Source organism: Balaenoptera borealis (genome assembly GCF_965194805.1).
Source record: "Balaenoptera borealis genome assembly, chromosome: 19".
In the NCBI taxonomy this organism is placed as follows: domain Eukaryota; kingdom Metazoa; phylum Chordata; class Mammalia; order Artiodactyla; family Balaenopteridae; genus Balaenoptera; species Balaenoptera borealis.
In genome coordinates, this window is record NC_138878.1 from 63,711,590 (window position 1) to 63,728,058 (window position 16,469).

The 16,469-nt window shown below is 39.5% G+C and overlaps 1 protein-coding gene and 1 long non-coding RNA gene across 8 annotated transcripts in view; one reads left to right on the forward strand and one right to left on the reverse strand.

The window, feature by feature from the left end:
* Nucleotides 1-14,492, reverse strand: part of HAS1 (hyaluronan synthase 1) — a 42,422-nt gene extending 27,930 nt beyond the window's left edge. For 2 of the 6 annotated variants that reach the window (XM_082367997.1, XM_082367996.1), the window contains exon 1: nt 5,553-5,654. Coding sequence is in view for 3 of the 6 variants with exons in the window: in XM_082367991.1 (XP_082224117.1) it covers nt 2,826-4,705; nt 5,553-5,654; nt 5,947-6,073; nt 7,258-7,272 (2,124 nt within the window). In the remaining 3 variants the exon portion in view is untranslated. Of the gene's footprint in view, nt 1-1,874; nt 4,706-5,552; nt 5,655-5,946; nt 6,074-7,257; nt 7,431-14,153; nt 14,240-14,362 lie in introns of those variants that run through there. The other 4 variants (XM_082367991.1, XM_082367992.1, XM_082367993.1 and 1 more) reach the window with 4 other exon arrangements.
* Nucleotides 14,493-15,077: 585 nt separating this feature from the next.
* Nucleotides 15,078-16,024, forward strand: LOC309616956. 2 transcript variants are annotated; one of them, XR_014237660.1, is made up of 2 exons: nt 15,078-15,167; nt 15,506-16,024. It is a non-coding gene; the product is annotated as an uncharacterized lncRNA (long non-coding RNA). The 2 variants fall into 2 exon arrangements; XR_014237661.1 differs by having other exon boundaries at nt 15,080-15,167; nt 15,539-16,024.
* The last annotated feature ends 445 nt before the right edge of the window (nt 16,025-16,469 follow it).

A 16,469-nucleotide genomic window follows, 5' to 3' on the forward strand; every position in this document is an offset into this window, starting at 1 on the left:
TCAGCTTCCATAATCATGTGAGCCAATACCTTATAATAAATCACACACACACACTATAGGAGAACCTGAATATATTCAAGAAATACTGTCTATTTTGTTGAGTATAATGGTGACTATAGTCTTTTTAAAATCCTTATCTGTTACAGATACATATTAAAGTATTTAAGGAGGAAATTATACTGTATGACATTTGATTAAAAATATTCCTGGGGCGGGGGGAGGAAAGGCAATCAGTGAAATCAAAAAATGTTTAAAATTTTTGAATCTTTCTACTCTTGCATATTTTTACATTTTCCACTTTAAATTCTTAAAAATCACTCTATGGCCCAACAAATCCACTCCTAGATATATGCCCCACCAAAAAAAAAAAAAAAATGTGTGCCTATGAACACTAGGATAAATAACAGGTGAGGGAAAAACACAGTTGAACAACAGTGTGCCCAAGATGATAAAATATTATTGTTACTTCTTCATTATCAATGTATGAGTTGTTATACCTGTAAATAAATGAATTTTTTCACATTACTTTTTCATTTTTGATGCTTAGTGTTAGTAATATGTATAACATCTACAGTGTTTTGTATCATATAACATTGATGTAGATACTGACAGATGATTCAGCTTGTAAACGGATGATGTAAACTTATGGTATTGATAAATACAGTGCAGTACTTTAAACGTATGTTCTCTTCCCTATGACTTTTCTATCTGGCCGCGCCGTGTGGCTTGCAGGATCTTAGTTCCCTGACCAGGGACTGAACCTGGGCCCACGGCAGTGAAAGCACCGAGTCCTAACCACTGGACCACCAGGGAATTCCCCCTTATATGACTTTCTTAATAACATTTTCTTTTCTCTAGCTTCATTGTAAGAATACAGTATATAATACAGATAACATATAAAATATGTGTTAATCGACTGTTACTGGTAAGTCTTCCAATCAAAGAAAGCTATTAGTAGTTAAGTTTTGGGGGAGTCAAAAGTTATATAACGATTCCTGACTGCATAGGGGGTCAGCGCCCCTAACCCCTGCAATGTTCAAGGGTCAATTGTACTAGGAGTTTTGGATGAATCGTGTATCCACTCCCCCCATCCGAAAAGAAGTATGTTGAAGTCCTAACCTCCAATACCTCAGAAAATTGAGTTGTTATAGATGGAGTTTAGTTGAGATGAGCTCATCCTGGAGTAGGGTGGGCTCCAAATCCAATAACTGGTGTTCTTAGAAGTTGGCCATGTGGAGACACAGAGGCACACAGGGAGCATGCCATGTGATGACAAAGACCGAGGTTGGAGTTATACAGCTGCAGACTAAGGAAAGCCAATAGTTGCCCATAAATCACCAGGAGCTAGGAAGAGGCAAGGAAGGAATCTTCAACAGTTTTCAGAGGGAGCATGGCCCTGATGACACCTTGACTTTGGACTTCTGGCCTCCAGAACTGAGACAGTAGTAAATTTCTGTTGTTTAAACCCGTTCAGTTAATAGTATACTTTGTTACAGCAGCTCTAGGAAACAAATAAACTAGGTTTTCATGGAGGAAAGCCGTGGCAAGCACGTCTGGCTATAAGTCTAAGCCATATTCATTCCCCATTTCAGCACAACCACCAAGACAAGAGACATTTTAATCTTCATTTCTTTGAAAATAGCAGCTGCTTCCAGTTTTTCAGAACTCATTTGGGGACAGAAGAGTTGTGATTACTTATCACTCTTAAACCTCAATATTTGTAATGGGGTTTTTTTGGGGTTTTGTTTTTTGTTTTCTGAGTGACAACCAGAAGACAATTTGTTTTAAAAAAATTTATCATTCCTAAGGGCTGAAAAGTACCAGATTCATTTACAATACCAGTAACAGTAAAACAAAAACCAAAAAGGTGTAAATGGTGTTATAGTCTTGTTTAATGTTAAGCTGAATTACTTTCCTTGTGATTTATATATTTCACTATGTTGACATTTTTGGTAGATATTAGACATACAAACTGGAACAAGAATTTCGTGGTACACAACTTTCAATACCTTGTGAAATTTGAAAATCATCATATACATGTTCTACAAAAATACTCAGACACAAAGCAAATACATACATCTGGGACCTTTCTTAATTTACTTCTTTGACTATGCAATATATTCAAACATGAAACAAAGTGTCCTTTGGCATGCTAAAGTTATCTGCTCTTCCTAACTGACTACTTTGTGTTACATTTTCTATAAATACATGGTAATACGATGATCAAAATTTTTATTATGAAGTTGTTTATATGTAAATAAACTTTCCCACCATCATTACACTCTACTAATTCTCCTTAAAAAAATATTATCTGATGCATGATAAGTTTGGACTTCATGCCAGAGGCATCCCTTATCACAAGTCTTCAGTCATCTGTATTCCTTGGTATGAAAACTCATTTGTTTGGAAGCTACTCAAGAATTCACAATATTTGTGAGATTTTTTTCCACAGTGAAAACTGACTACTTTACGATAGCCTATCAAAAACATTTGTTGTACCCAAAGGTTTCATTTTGTGCGATGTATAATGGGATCTCTTCTCAAGAAGAGATTTCAACTTTTCATTCATACTGCCTTTTTTCTCATGAAATATGAGGCTACATTGGTAGTATATTTCCTATATTGGTAGTATATTTCCTATATTCACTGCATTTAAAAAATTTCTCTTCTGGGTAAATTTTGAAACTTACAAAGGCCAAAATTAATGGAAAAGTACCCTAACTTTCCCTGCATTCATAGGGTGACTCTCGTGTGAATTTTCTTATATTCAGGGAGATCTGGCATCTCACTAAAGTCTTCCCAGTGCTGTGTTCCTGGGATTGTTTTCATGTATGAATTTCCTCATGTGAAGTGAGAAAGAACTTGACAGAGAAAGTTTTCCCACACTCACCACATTGATAAGGTTTCTGCCCTGCATGACTTCTCTGATGGACACTGAGGTATGACTTCTCAAAAAAGGCTTTCCCACATTGAGTGCACTGATATGGTTTCTCTCCTGTGTGATGTCTCTGATGTCTAATGAGCTGTGACTTCTGGTTGAAGATTTGACCGCATGGAATGCATCCATAGGGTTTCTCTCCAGTATGGCATCGTTGATGGATAATAAGATGGCTTTTTTGGCGGAAAGCCTTCCCACATTCACTGCATCCATGGGGTTTCTCTCCTGTATGAATCAACTGATGTCTACTGAGCATTGCCATACTGCTAAAGGCTTTTTGGCATTCAAGGCATACGAAGGGTTTCTCTCCTGTATGTGTCCTCTGATGGACAATGAGCATTGCCTTTCGTATGAAAGCTTTTCCACATTCACTGCATTCATACGGTCTCTCTCCTGTATGAGTTCTCTGATGGACAATGAGGTGGGACTTGTCTATAAAAGCTTTTCCACATTCACTGCATTCATAAGGTTTCTCTCCCGTATGAATTCTCTGATGTGTTATGAGGGATGACTTTTTATTAAAGGCTTTCCCACATTCCTTGCATTCATAAGGTTTCTCTCCCGTATGAGTTCTTCTATGAACAATAAGCTGTGACTTGTCTACAAAAGCCTTCCCACATTCACTGCATTCATAAGGCTTCTCTCCCGTATGAATTCTCTGATGGGTCATGAAGTGTGACTTTTTATTAAAGGCTTTCCCGCATCCCTCACATTCATAAGGTGTTCTTGCTGTATGATTTCTCTGATGTAGAATGAGCTGTGATGTGTGTACAAAAGCTTTTCCACATTCACTGCATTCATAAGGTTTCTCTCTGATATGAATTTTCTGATGTGTTATGAGGTGTAAGTTTTTATTGAAGGCTTTTCCACATTCCCTGCATTCATAGGATTTTTCTCCTGTATGATTTCGCTGGTGAACAACAAGCTGAGACTTACTACAGAAGGCCTTTCCACATTCTTTACATCCATAAGGTTTCTCTCCTGTATGGATTCTTTGATGGATAATCAGGTTTGACTTTTGCATAAAACCTTTCCCACAATCACTACACTCAAAAGGTTTCTCTCCTGTATGTGTTCTGTAATGTAATCTGAGCTTCGTCTTTTCCCTGTAAGCTTTTCCACATTCTTTGCATTCATAGGGTTTCTCTCCTGTATGAGTCCTATGGTGTAGAATGAGATGATATTTTGTTCTAAAGGATTTCTGACACTCGATACATTCATACGGTTTCTCTCCTGTATGAGTTCTCTGGTGCAGAGTGAGATGACATTTTGTACTGAAACCTTTCTGACATTCACTGCATCTGTATGGCTTCTCTCCTGTATGGGTTCTCTGGTGTATTATGAGCTTTGACTTATACCTGAAGGATCTGGGACATTCACTGCATTCGTAAGGTTTCCCTTCTGTGTGAATTCTGTGATGTCTTTTAAGATTTGTTACTGTGCTGAAAGACCTCACACATAAATTATGTTCATAGTACTGGGCTCGAGGGTGGGAGGTTTCATGTAGAGTATGGAAAAATGACTTCCCATAACCATTTAACTCATCAGAGTTCATTTCTGCATAGCTTTTACTCTGATAACTTGGGTCTGAATTTTGTTTCAAACTTATTCCTCTTGAGACACATTTATGGGGTCTTTGTGTAAATGAAACAAAGTTTTTGCTCAAAGGAAATATTTTTCCCAATGCATTGTTTTCATGGTCTCTCTCCACAGGTCCACCCTTCCCGTTATCTTCCCGATGCCAATCATAAACTTGCCACATTACTTCTAGAAAAAAATCAATGAATACTACCATTATCATGAAATGGAGAGGGATGAAATCTCAAGTCAATATCCAAAGAGATGGAGAAAGTGATACAGCAGGTGCACAACGTAAGTCTGAGGCACCCAATAAAAGAAACAGTAATAAGTAATGAACTGAAGGACATGGGTGTCATCAAACATTGGAACAAATCTATGAATATTTGAAAGCAAAATAGAAGAGGTATATGAATATGGATAAAAGGTAAAAGAGGTTGGTTGTGTCTAATGAGCTACGCTAAAAGAACAACTAAGCAAAAAAGGAAAGACCAAATGAACTAGGCAAAGATCTGACCCAGGGTAGATACAAGGAGGTAAGTCTCCTCCTAGGTGGCTAGCAAAAGAGAGTCATATATGGAAGGGTAGTAAGAGAAGCAGGCAACATTCATACTGAAGACTTCTTTTCATTCAAAGTCACTTCTAAAGGTTCAGAGACTATGAGAAAAAAATATTAAAATGGGGGGAGGGATAAATTAGGAGTTTGGGATTAACAGATACATACTACTATATATAAAATACACTAACAACAAGGACCTGCTGTATAGCACAGGGATCTATATTCAATATCTTGTAATAACCTATAATGGAAAAGAATCTGAAAAAGAATATATATATATATATATATATATATATATATATATATATATATATACATATAACTGAATCACTCTGCTGTACATCTGAAACTAATATAACATTGTAAATTAAATATACTTCAATTAAAATAATATATTAAAATAACAAAGTTCCCAACCCAACAATGACCAACTGTTACTTTGCTTCCACGAACTCCCACTGCATTGGTTTCACTCACCTGGACCACACTGACTTGGGAATTCCCTCTCTACTACTGCTTTTTCTTTTTCTTTTCCTTTCTCCAAGTGCATCACTGGTTCTGGCTTGGTAACTTGATAACCTGTCAAGGGGGGTAATCACAGAGAATCTGAGCAGTATTGGGTCCTGTGAGGAAAAGTTCTGTTTCAGGGAATGTATAGTTTAAATCTCAGCAAAATTGAAACTTTTCACTGGGAAAATGAAATTAAGTACAGTCACTGTATGATACTAAATAAAATAAGCTCTGTTACCTACCTATACTAGTCCAAGTCCAAAATCATTGACGATATCAGAGTATGCATAAATTGTAGCAATGGAATAAAGACAGGCAATAAATGGGCTTACGCTGAGATATTTAGGAAAGTTGTCTTTACCCAATGACATTAGGTTGCTATAATTTTCCAACATCACATCCCGGTAGAGGTTCTTCTGAACAGTGTCTAGCAGCTGCCACTCTTCCCAGGTGAAATCCACAGCCACATCATTGAATGACAATAAGCCCTGTTGTAACATAATCCTTTTTAATCTGGAGTGAATATAATGGAATAAAATAGTAACGATCTATAGGATATTATTCTATTTTTACTATGAAAATTTATAAACATATATCATTCTGTACCTAGTTTTGATTGACACTCTGTGGGCTAAATTCATTAAAGCTCTCCTTTCTTTGTGCATTCTTCATTCACTTCTTCACTCACTCACTTACCCAATGTAAAATGTCATTGAAACTTTAAACTACCTAAAGACAATCTGTAACCCACCTTACAAGCATTTAATGTTACTTACTATACATTTTGCATTAAAAAAGGAAATAGAGCATGGTCCTGCCGTCAAATGCCTTCTGATCTATTTGAGTTCAAAGAACTGCATATAGTTCAAAGGGACAGGAGAAGAGGCTGAAAGGGACAGATGCCCAGGTGACAGGCAGGAACACGTCTTGGATCAAGAATGCACATGTCCTGCAGACACTTGGTAGCCACTGCAGTGTTTTTCATATACAAAAGTATGCTACGCTCAGAACTGCCTGTTAGAAATCGGACTACGTATTAAATCACAATACTCAAAAAAAGCAAACACAAAGCTTTCACTGTGTGCTATGTATCGTTCTAAGCATCTTACATACAGTAACACAATGATCTGCACAGTAACCTTTATGTAAGCACTACTATTATCTTTTTTTTTATAGGTAAGGGATTTTTAAAGTTTTCTATCTGTGCCTGTTATACCTCCCACATTTCCTCAGGAAGATGACTTTTCACTGGGTCCACTGTCTGGATGAGAAAAAAGTAACAGAAAGACCCATCTTCACACTTAAATGTCCAGGAAATCTTTACTGAATTCATGTGCTTCCTTCTTAAATACAAAGTAAATCTTGCAACACATTTTTATCTTTTGTGATGGTTTCCAGTATTAACAGAGAAATGTAGGCAACCCACTTCTGGATCCTGCTGCTTATGTGGCAATGTTCTAATTATCAGCACCTTGCAGGACCCTATGACATGCAGATGAGTTTCCCTTCCTGATTAGCTATTCTGGATCATTCATTCTATCTCCCAATCTAAGCATGTCCCTCCTAGCCACAATGTATCTATATATATTGTTATCTTTGATTGGATACATTTTAATAAAGCTCCAAAAATCAAAAATGCAAAACAAACTGGGGAAAAAACCAAACAGCTCACCTGGGACTTGGTCATTTTTAACAGCTTTTAGGAAGTGGCCACCACATTTAGGATCTGTCCTGAAATCCTGGTAATGGTGTCTCATCAAGGGTATCCTTAGCAAGGATGAATTTCTGGGCTTGAGACCTACTTTTTTCCTTTATAGGAGTGGCCTTATTCTAGGAAGCCGGCATCTATGGATTCAAGAAAAGATTTGTTTAGTATGGAAGTAATGATAAAAGCAAGTTCCAATACGTGCAAGGAACTGTTTCAAGTATGTTCTTTTCTCACTTAACCCTCACAACAAGCCTATAACGTACAGATGATCATTATTCCATTTTAGAGAAAACTAACAGAGGAAAGGTTAAGCACCTAGCTAAAACCCAACAGCTAGTAACTGGCAGAGAAAGGACTAAAACTCAAACCCCCAGAATCAATAAATCCCCTGAGTCTAAGGAGAACTACCAGAATTATCCTTTCATCTTAACCAACCAACACAAAAAGTAGGAAAAATATCTAGAACAACTACTTTAAGACCCAGAAGTCAGAGAAAAAGGGAAACAAACAAGGTGAGAAGTCTGTGCTGCAGCTCACTGCCTGGAGAGACTTTCCAGCTCAGAGCACAGGGAGAAGGAACCCCAAAACTGTCCAGCAGTCTTGCTGAGTTAATGATACAGAATTTCAAGTCTGAGAAGCAAAGGTGGCTAGAGTCTGCCAGGCAGTACCTCAGAAAAAAGAGAGAAAAGTCACTCTGTAGATATGCAGAGGGTTCCTCTGAGTCTCTGGCTAAAAATTGGTGAACTGAGGAAATTACTAAGGCCCCTGGAAAGGAGGAGGTGGAACAATTCCTGGAGCTCACACAAGATCAGGAATACTGAGCATTCCCACTAGCCAGGGTAGAAAGACCTTCCACCAGGACTTCAAACAGAGGCCTCAGAAGAGCACTGCCTCAGTAATAGGTACAGAGTAATCACAGACAAAAGACTGTTTCGGCCCCACCTAAGAAAGTTGAAAAGAAAGCCTCGGAAGAATCAAACCTTTTCAAAGTAACTTGACTACATGCCAGAGCAAACCTCAAAAGTAGTTAAAGGAATAAAAGAAAATCCTGTAAACAACAATATCAAACTGACAATATCTGATATCCAATCGAAAATTACCAGATATGCAAAGAAGCAAAAAAACATGACCCAAAGCCAAGGAAAGTTCAAGCTAGAGAGACAGACCAAAATGACAAAAGGGATAGAATGGGCAGACTAGTATATTTCTTTAAAATTATACACACACACACACACACACACACACACACATATATATATATATATAATATGGAATGTGTATATATTCCACATATTCCACAAGAGAAAAGCATGAGCATGATGAGAAAAATAATAATAAAATATTTAACAAGTGCCATTGAAACAAATAGGATATTCATGTTTGCCTCAAACCAAAATTAACTCAAAATGGATTATAAATGTAAGGGTTAAAACTATAAAACTTCTGGAAGAAAGCATAGAAAAATTTTAAGTGAGGCAAAGATTTCTTAAACAGGGCACAAAATGCATGATAAAAGAAAAAGTTAATAAATTGGACTTCCTCAATACTAAAAATTTGTGATATTCAAAAGACACTGCTAAAAAGTGAAGAAGGATCAAGCCACAGGCTAGAGGAAAATATTAACAAAGCATGTACCTGACTAAAAGACTTCTATTTAAAAAATATGAAGAACTTTTCCAACTTAATAAAAGAAGAGACTATCCAATAAAAAGGAAAAGAAGTTTCAAACAGACACTTCATCAAAAAAAAAGAGATGGCAAATAAGCATATGAAAAGTTGCTTTAAGTTGTAAAATAAAAGCAAATTAAAACCTAGATAAAATATTCCTATAAACCTGCTAGAATTGCTATAATTTAAAAGACTGAATATACCAAGTACTGACAAGGATGTAAAGAAAAAAAAAAAAACCTGTCATGCATTGCTGGTGAAAATATAAAATGACAAAATGGTACAACCACTTTGACTTGTACATCAATGTACATTACAGCTTCATTCAAAATATCCAAAACCTACTCCCCCAAATCCAAAACATCCATCAACTGGGGAATAGATAATATCGTGGCTTATTTGTACCACTGAATATTACTCAGTGACAGAGAGGAATGAACTAATGATACATGCAACATCATGGATGACTCTCAAAAGCATTATTTTAAGTGAAAGAAGTCAGACATCAATGACCTCTTACTGTATCATTCAATTTGTATGAAGTTTTAGAACATATATAATTATGGAAAGCATGTGATTGTGAGGGAACAGGGGATGGGGGTATGGTCTCAATGAAAAGAGGCACAAGGGGACTTTTGGGGTTGATGGGAAAGTTCTATACATTGATTCGAGTGATGGTTAAAGAATGGTATACCTTTGTGAAACTCATCAAATTATACCTGAAGAACTGATGAATGTTACTGTATGTAAATTTTTTTAATTGAAGTATAGTTATTTACAATGTTGTGTAAGTTTCAGGTGTACAGCAAAGTGATTCAGTTATATATATAACTTACAGGTTATTTTCCCTTATAGGTTATTACAAAATATTGAGTATAGTTTCCTGTGCTATACAGTAGGTCTTTGTTGGTTAACTATTTTATATATAGTAGTGTGTATATGTTAATCCCAAACTCCTAATTTATCCCCTGCTCCCCTTTGGTAACCATAAGTTTGTTTTCTACGTCTATGGGTCTATTTCTGTTTTGTATATAAGTTCATTTGTATCTTTTTTTTTTTTTTTTTAGATTCCACATATAAGTGATATCATATGATATTTGTCTTTTTTGTCTGGCTTCCTTCATTTAGCATGATAATCTCTATATTGTACATAAATTATACCTCAGTTAAACTAACCTCTTGCCTACAAAAAGCAAAACAAATACAGGCTGTCTACCTCTGAAGACAAAATCCATGACCTTAAACTCTGCAATGGAGTCTCAACTGAAATCTCAAATTCACGTCTCTTTTTGAGACTTCATCTTCACTCAAAACCCCGGCTGGATCTCTTGGCAACTCTAATCAGTGCTGACTGTTAAATAATTAACTCTGGTGATGAAAAATTAATTCTAACACTGAGAATAACTTAGAGATGCCAGGACACCCGAGAAATATATTAATGCAACTTACTCTCAGTATCACATTGCTGAGAACTCCGAAGGACAATGCAACACTGTGTCTTAGGCGGACAGAGAACTGAAGAAAACAGATCTGGATTTCAAGGACAATATGTGAAAGAAATTTGTGGCCAAAGAAATGAGGCCAATCTCATTTATAAACTTAGTATAAAAATCCTAAATATTTAAAAGATGTGGAAACCATGTTCACTGATAGAGAGGAAGAATACTAAGAAAACAACATACGAAGAATTATACAATGCACAGATAACTTTATTCCAGGAATGCAAGAATAGTGTAGTAAGAACTATTTTGTTATCTCAATAGATAAAGAAAAGACATGTAATAAGATACCATAGCCACTCACAATTTTTAAAAATGTTATTAAACTAGAATTAGACAAGAACTCTGTTAACTTGATAAAGAGTATCTACAAAAAAAAAAAAAAATCCACGGCATTTCTTTAAACTTAGGGACATGACAAGGATAGCCATTCTCAGAACATTTAGCCAAAAATGTATCACATTTTGGCTAAATGTAAAATGGGGAAAATAAATGGAAGGAATGGAAAAGGAGAAGCAAGACTGTCACTATGCAACTGCTTTAAGATCAACATAAACATTAACTGCAATTTCATATTCAAACAACAGTAAGATTTATAAGGAAAAAACACTATTCACAATACCAACAAAACGTATAAGGTACCTGAGGGGGAAATGTACAAGAATAAAGTTTTATTACACCAAAAGAATACAAATTATAACCAGTCAAATGGAGAGACACAATAGGGTGAGGTCTGGGAGGGTCCCAAACCAGAAGCTTCCACTGTCCTTTCCTCTTGGAGTCAGGACCCGTTGCTCATCCAGCATATCTATGTGTGACAACATGCAGGGTATTGCCAACCACAGAAACTCACCTGAGCTTCAGTGTTTACAGTTTGTATTAGAGTTTCATTAAATACACATGATGGATCTAATCATTGGCCATGGAACTCAACCTCCAGCACCTCTACCCTCCTGGAGGTTGGGCTGATATCACCTGGTTGGTCTTTCTGGCATAAACAGCTCCAACCTGAATCATCTCACTAGCATAAACTACAGACTCACCATGAGTTGCCTCATTAGCACAAACTATCAGGGCCCACCATGAATAATGCAGTCATCTCTATCATTCAGGATATTCCAACAATCTAGAGGTTACCTCCCAGGAACAGGAGACAAAGGACTGCCAATGGTTTATTACAAAATAACCAGCAAAAGACTAGCATTCCATATATGGGACTACTTTCTAAATATGAGTTAGGAAGAGACAAACTTCTCAGGTTTAAAATTGGCCAATGAACATACAAAAAAGATGATCAACCATGTTAGTGACAAGAACAGTGCATATGGAGACCACAATGAGATAGATGTCTTCTATACTCAAAAGATGGTCAAAAAGCAAGAATGAAAATACTAAGTATTGGAAAGCCTATGGATCAAAAGGCACTTTTATACATTGCTGATGAGAGAGTTAAGGTGGTACAAAAGCAATTTGACTTTCCCTTCTAGGTAAAAATTCATCTACTTTATATTAGAAATTTCATTTCTAGGTATACACCCTAGACTAACAAATTCTCACATCAACTGGGAGACATAAGAATGTTCGGAACTTCACTACTTGCAGTAGCTGAAACCCAGAAACAATATAAATGTCCAACAACAGGAGAATGGTATGTTGTATTTATGCAGTAGCTGAAACCCAGAAACAATATAAATGTCCAACAACAGGAGAATGGTATGTTGTATTTATGCAATTGAATTCATATTAATGAAACAAACCTACCTCCAACGTGGATAAATCACACATACGTAGTAAGTCAAGAAAAGCAAGCTTCAGGACTTCCCTGGTGGCGCAGTGGTTAGGAATCCGCCTGCCAATGCAGGGGACACGGGTTCGAGCCCTGGTCCAGGAAGATCCCACATGCCGTGAAGCAACTAAGCCCATGCGCCACAACTACGGAGCCTGCACTCTAGAGCCCAGGAGCCACAACTACTGAGCCCGCGTGCCACAATTACTGAATCCCGTGCGCATAGAGCAACAAGAGAAGCCACCGCAATGAGAAGCCCGTGCACCACAACGAAGAGTAGCTCCCGCTCCCCGCAACTAAAGCAAGCCTGCATGCAGCAACGAAGACCCAACACAGCCAAAAATAAATAAATTAATTAAAAAAAAAAGAAAAGAAAAGCAACCTTCAGAAGACCACATAATAATATCCTTATTATAAAACTTACAACCAAGAAAAACTAGAGTGCACTTTTAAGGTATCCATATACATGTGATAAAACTATAAAAGTCAAGGGAATAATACATTCTAATTTGTGAATAGTGGTTCCAAAGCTTGGGATGGTTCGGTGGGACTCAGAAGATGGAACAAGGATGGAGGACTTTCCCATTTTCCAATGATCAAACATGACATTCATTAAACAAAATTATAAAGAAAAGCCAAGGTAATCAAATTTCTAAATTGGGCTATCATATTAGAAAAGAATAGAAGGATGATATGCCCATTGTTGCTAAAGATGTAGAAAAATCTGGCACACTGTGTGTAGAAGCATTATAGAATAGAAAGTTATTGGGGAAGTTTGGTAAAACTAAATCAGAAGCCTCTGAAATATGCATTTAATTTGACCTACTTTTATAAATTAAAAACAGAAAAATATCCATAATATATAATTCAGTTTAAAAATACATTTCAAAACATTACAGGTAGTTTACAGATAGTAAATTGGGGGTTAATTTTTTTTTTTTTTTTTTTTTTTTTTACCACTCCCTGGGGCTTGTGGGATCTTAGTTCCCTGACTAGGGATCAAACCCGGGGCCAGGGAATTCTCCGAGGGTGATTTTTATTTCCTGCTTTTTACTGACAATAAACATACAATGATATTCTGATTTTAAAAACTTAGAGATCTCCATTTAATATCATATATAAATTCACGTAGGAAGGGGGTTTTATTATTTATTATTCTAACTTAATAAAAATAAGTTGAAAGTATTGTTTTGAGTAGAAAAAAATCCCATTAGAAAGGTAACATTTGAATAATAATAGCTACCCTCTGTCAAATACCTACTTGTTATATGGACTTAATATTTGTGTCCCTCAAATTCATACGCTGAAGCTTCAATGTGATGGTATTTGTAAATGGGGTCTTTGGGAGGTAATAAGCGTTAGATGAGGTCATGAAGACAGGGCTTTCATGAGAACTGGTGAGGCAGAAAATCAATTTGTTTGAATGGGAAAACTGAGACTTACAGAACTTGGTACTTTATCCAAAGTCACAGAAACAAGTGGCAGAATTGACATAAAAAGCTAGGATTAACTTGATTTCAAGCGCGTACAAACACACGTAAACTCTTAAGTATTCATGGGCACGATTTTAACAATTCATGGATCTAGATGGCAGGTATACAGCAGAACATTTGGCTATTCTTTCGGCTTTTCTGTATGCTTGAAATTCTCCAGTATAAAACGTTGGGAAATATAATACCCCAATGCTCAGCACACACCCAAATGTCTGTCCACCTGAGGCCTCTTTATGTCCCAACCCCCCTCAACCTCTCCTAAGGATACCCACACAGCTCCCCAACCTGCACTTCGCTGTCGCACCCATTCACAGCTCCCCAGACATCTATTTTTCACCCACTGGCCCCTCCGAAGCTCAAATTCCAACCACAGGAATCCCAGGTGACTAACCCCCAAGCCCTATCCTCACCAACCAATCCAGATGGACCCCTTTGATCATCGGCTCTTCCACCGCCTCTTTCCACCGCCTGGGGTGGGGGCGGGGGCGGGGGCGGCGATCAACAGCAATGGTGTCTCGTTACTTCCTCAACCCACTCCTCAACACTGATGCTGGCCCAAGCCACCCACAACGCCCCCAAAACTCCGAGGCCGCCTTCAACAACAATCCTCCACGAGTACCCACCACAAACCACATCTCAAGTCACAGAATTCCCACCACGCGGGATTCTTAAATCCACTCGCAGCAATCTCACGTAGCCTCAAACGCCAATTCTGTGACAGTACGCTCGGGGAAGCCAAGCTTTGGACGCCACTTCCGTTTCCGCTGACGTGAGTGGCGGGCCCCTGTTATCGCTCGCATTCAAGGCCACTTTGGAAGTGAGCGATGGGTTCTGATGCCCGGAGGAGTTAGTTCCGTGCAGTATGGCCGCGCCCATGTCGTTACATTATGTTGGGGGCGGCCATATTGGATCGTGCGCCGCCATTTTGGACCGTCCTGCCGACCAATACGGAGAGGTGCGAATTCAACCGGTTCTCTCCAAGATTTTTCATCCTGGGCTGTTCCATCTCTGCAGCTGCTCAGCTACGTGTTCAGTAGCGTTTCAGCACTCTCGCCTACAGTCTTCCGACCTGACCCGGGAGCTAAACCAATCACAGGCCAGGCCTAAGCAGAATGGCCCCGCCCACTCTCTTTCGGATCCCTTTTTATGCCGCGGGAAAGACGTGGCCGTGTTGGGAAGGTTGGGGCTTCGGGACAGAGAAATGGGGAGCGTTTGCAGACAGGATGCCGGTTCAGCGTTGGAGAGGGTGGGGATTAGGAGGCTAGAGCTGTAGCTGAAGGAGCAGAGGTGTTACGAGGAGAGCACTCTGGATGTACTTCGTGACGCGAGACCGTGAGGGGGTGAGGACCGGGGCAGATGTGTTTTATGGAGCAGACACTGGCAACCACAGTCCCCGCCAGGAGTATCACTTCTGTCTCACGGTACAAGGTAACTCTAATAGAGGCGGAGCGGGCGCGCTGCGCTTAGCTCCAGGGATTAGAGGTCCCGCTCAGCCGACAATCAGCTCTCGCAGCGGACCCCCCGGAAGAGAGTGCGGTGAGAGGCAGATGGGGACCTCCTCCGAGGGGCCCTCGAGGACCCCTGGCCTTGGGCCTGGCGGGTGAGGTGGGGGGCCTGGGGACAGTCTGAGGACTGTGTCCTGCAGAGCTCGAGAGCCCTCGCCACTGCCTCCCGCTGGCCGGGCCCGGGCCTTGAAGCGGACGGGAACCTCTCCCCCATCCCTGCCTCTGGGACCTAATGGCGGCTGTGGTCTCCATGGGTCGAAGCCCACAGGACCCTGCCCCTGTTTGCGCTGCCAGAGGAGCCTGACGTCTGACTGGGGCCGGGGCACCCGGCTCCCTCAGTGATGACAGCTGGGCAGCGTCTGGAGGCCTGGCCCTGAGGGCGCCGCCAACTGAGATCCACCTCTTCAGCCAGGCCTGGGCACTGCGGGAGCATCTAGTCTGGGTGCTGGACCAGCGCTCCCGGGCAGGGTAAGCGGCCTGCGCAGGGATCCCCTCCTCTTAGCCCGGGCCTGGACCTCTGAAAGCTGAGCCTTGGGACCTTGCCCTTTCTTGTCAGGACAGAGAATAACATTTGTTTTGGTGGAGGTTTCCAGGAACGTCGTGACCTGACCTCAAGAACAAGGGATCTGATAGCAAGAAGTGTGCAACAATTAACCACACCCCTCCCTCACCTTTCCTGTAAAAAGGCTTTGCTGAAAGCTTTCAGGGAGTTCAGGGTTTTTATGGCATGAACCATTGGTCTCTTTGCCTGGCCCTGCAATAAACCTTTCTCTGCTCCAACCTCCGACGTTTTGGTATTGTTTGGCCTCACTGTGCGTCGGGCACGTGGACTTGAGCTCAGTAACAAATACATTCAAGAAGGATTCTGTGTATCTTGAATAGTCACAACCTGCCCAGTCATTTGTTTTTGTGAATACTGTGATACAGGGATCAACTTTCTTTTTTCCTCTGTATAGATAATTGTCCAGCAGCTTTACTTAAAGTGAGTCTCTTCTACACTGTTGGGCAGTGCCATCTCTATCATAACTCAAGCGTCCATGTCTGTATGGCTCTGATTTAGGATGTCGTTCTGTTCCATTGCTCTCTCGTTTATTCCCGGGCCAATACTACTCTGTTTTAGTTACGGGATCATTTCTAAGTCTTAGGTCTGATAAAGCAAGGCCGCCTACTGTATTCTTTTTCTACAAGAGTGTCTTTGTTCTTTTGGCCCTGTATATTTTCACAT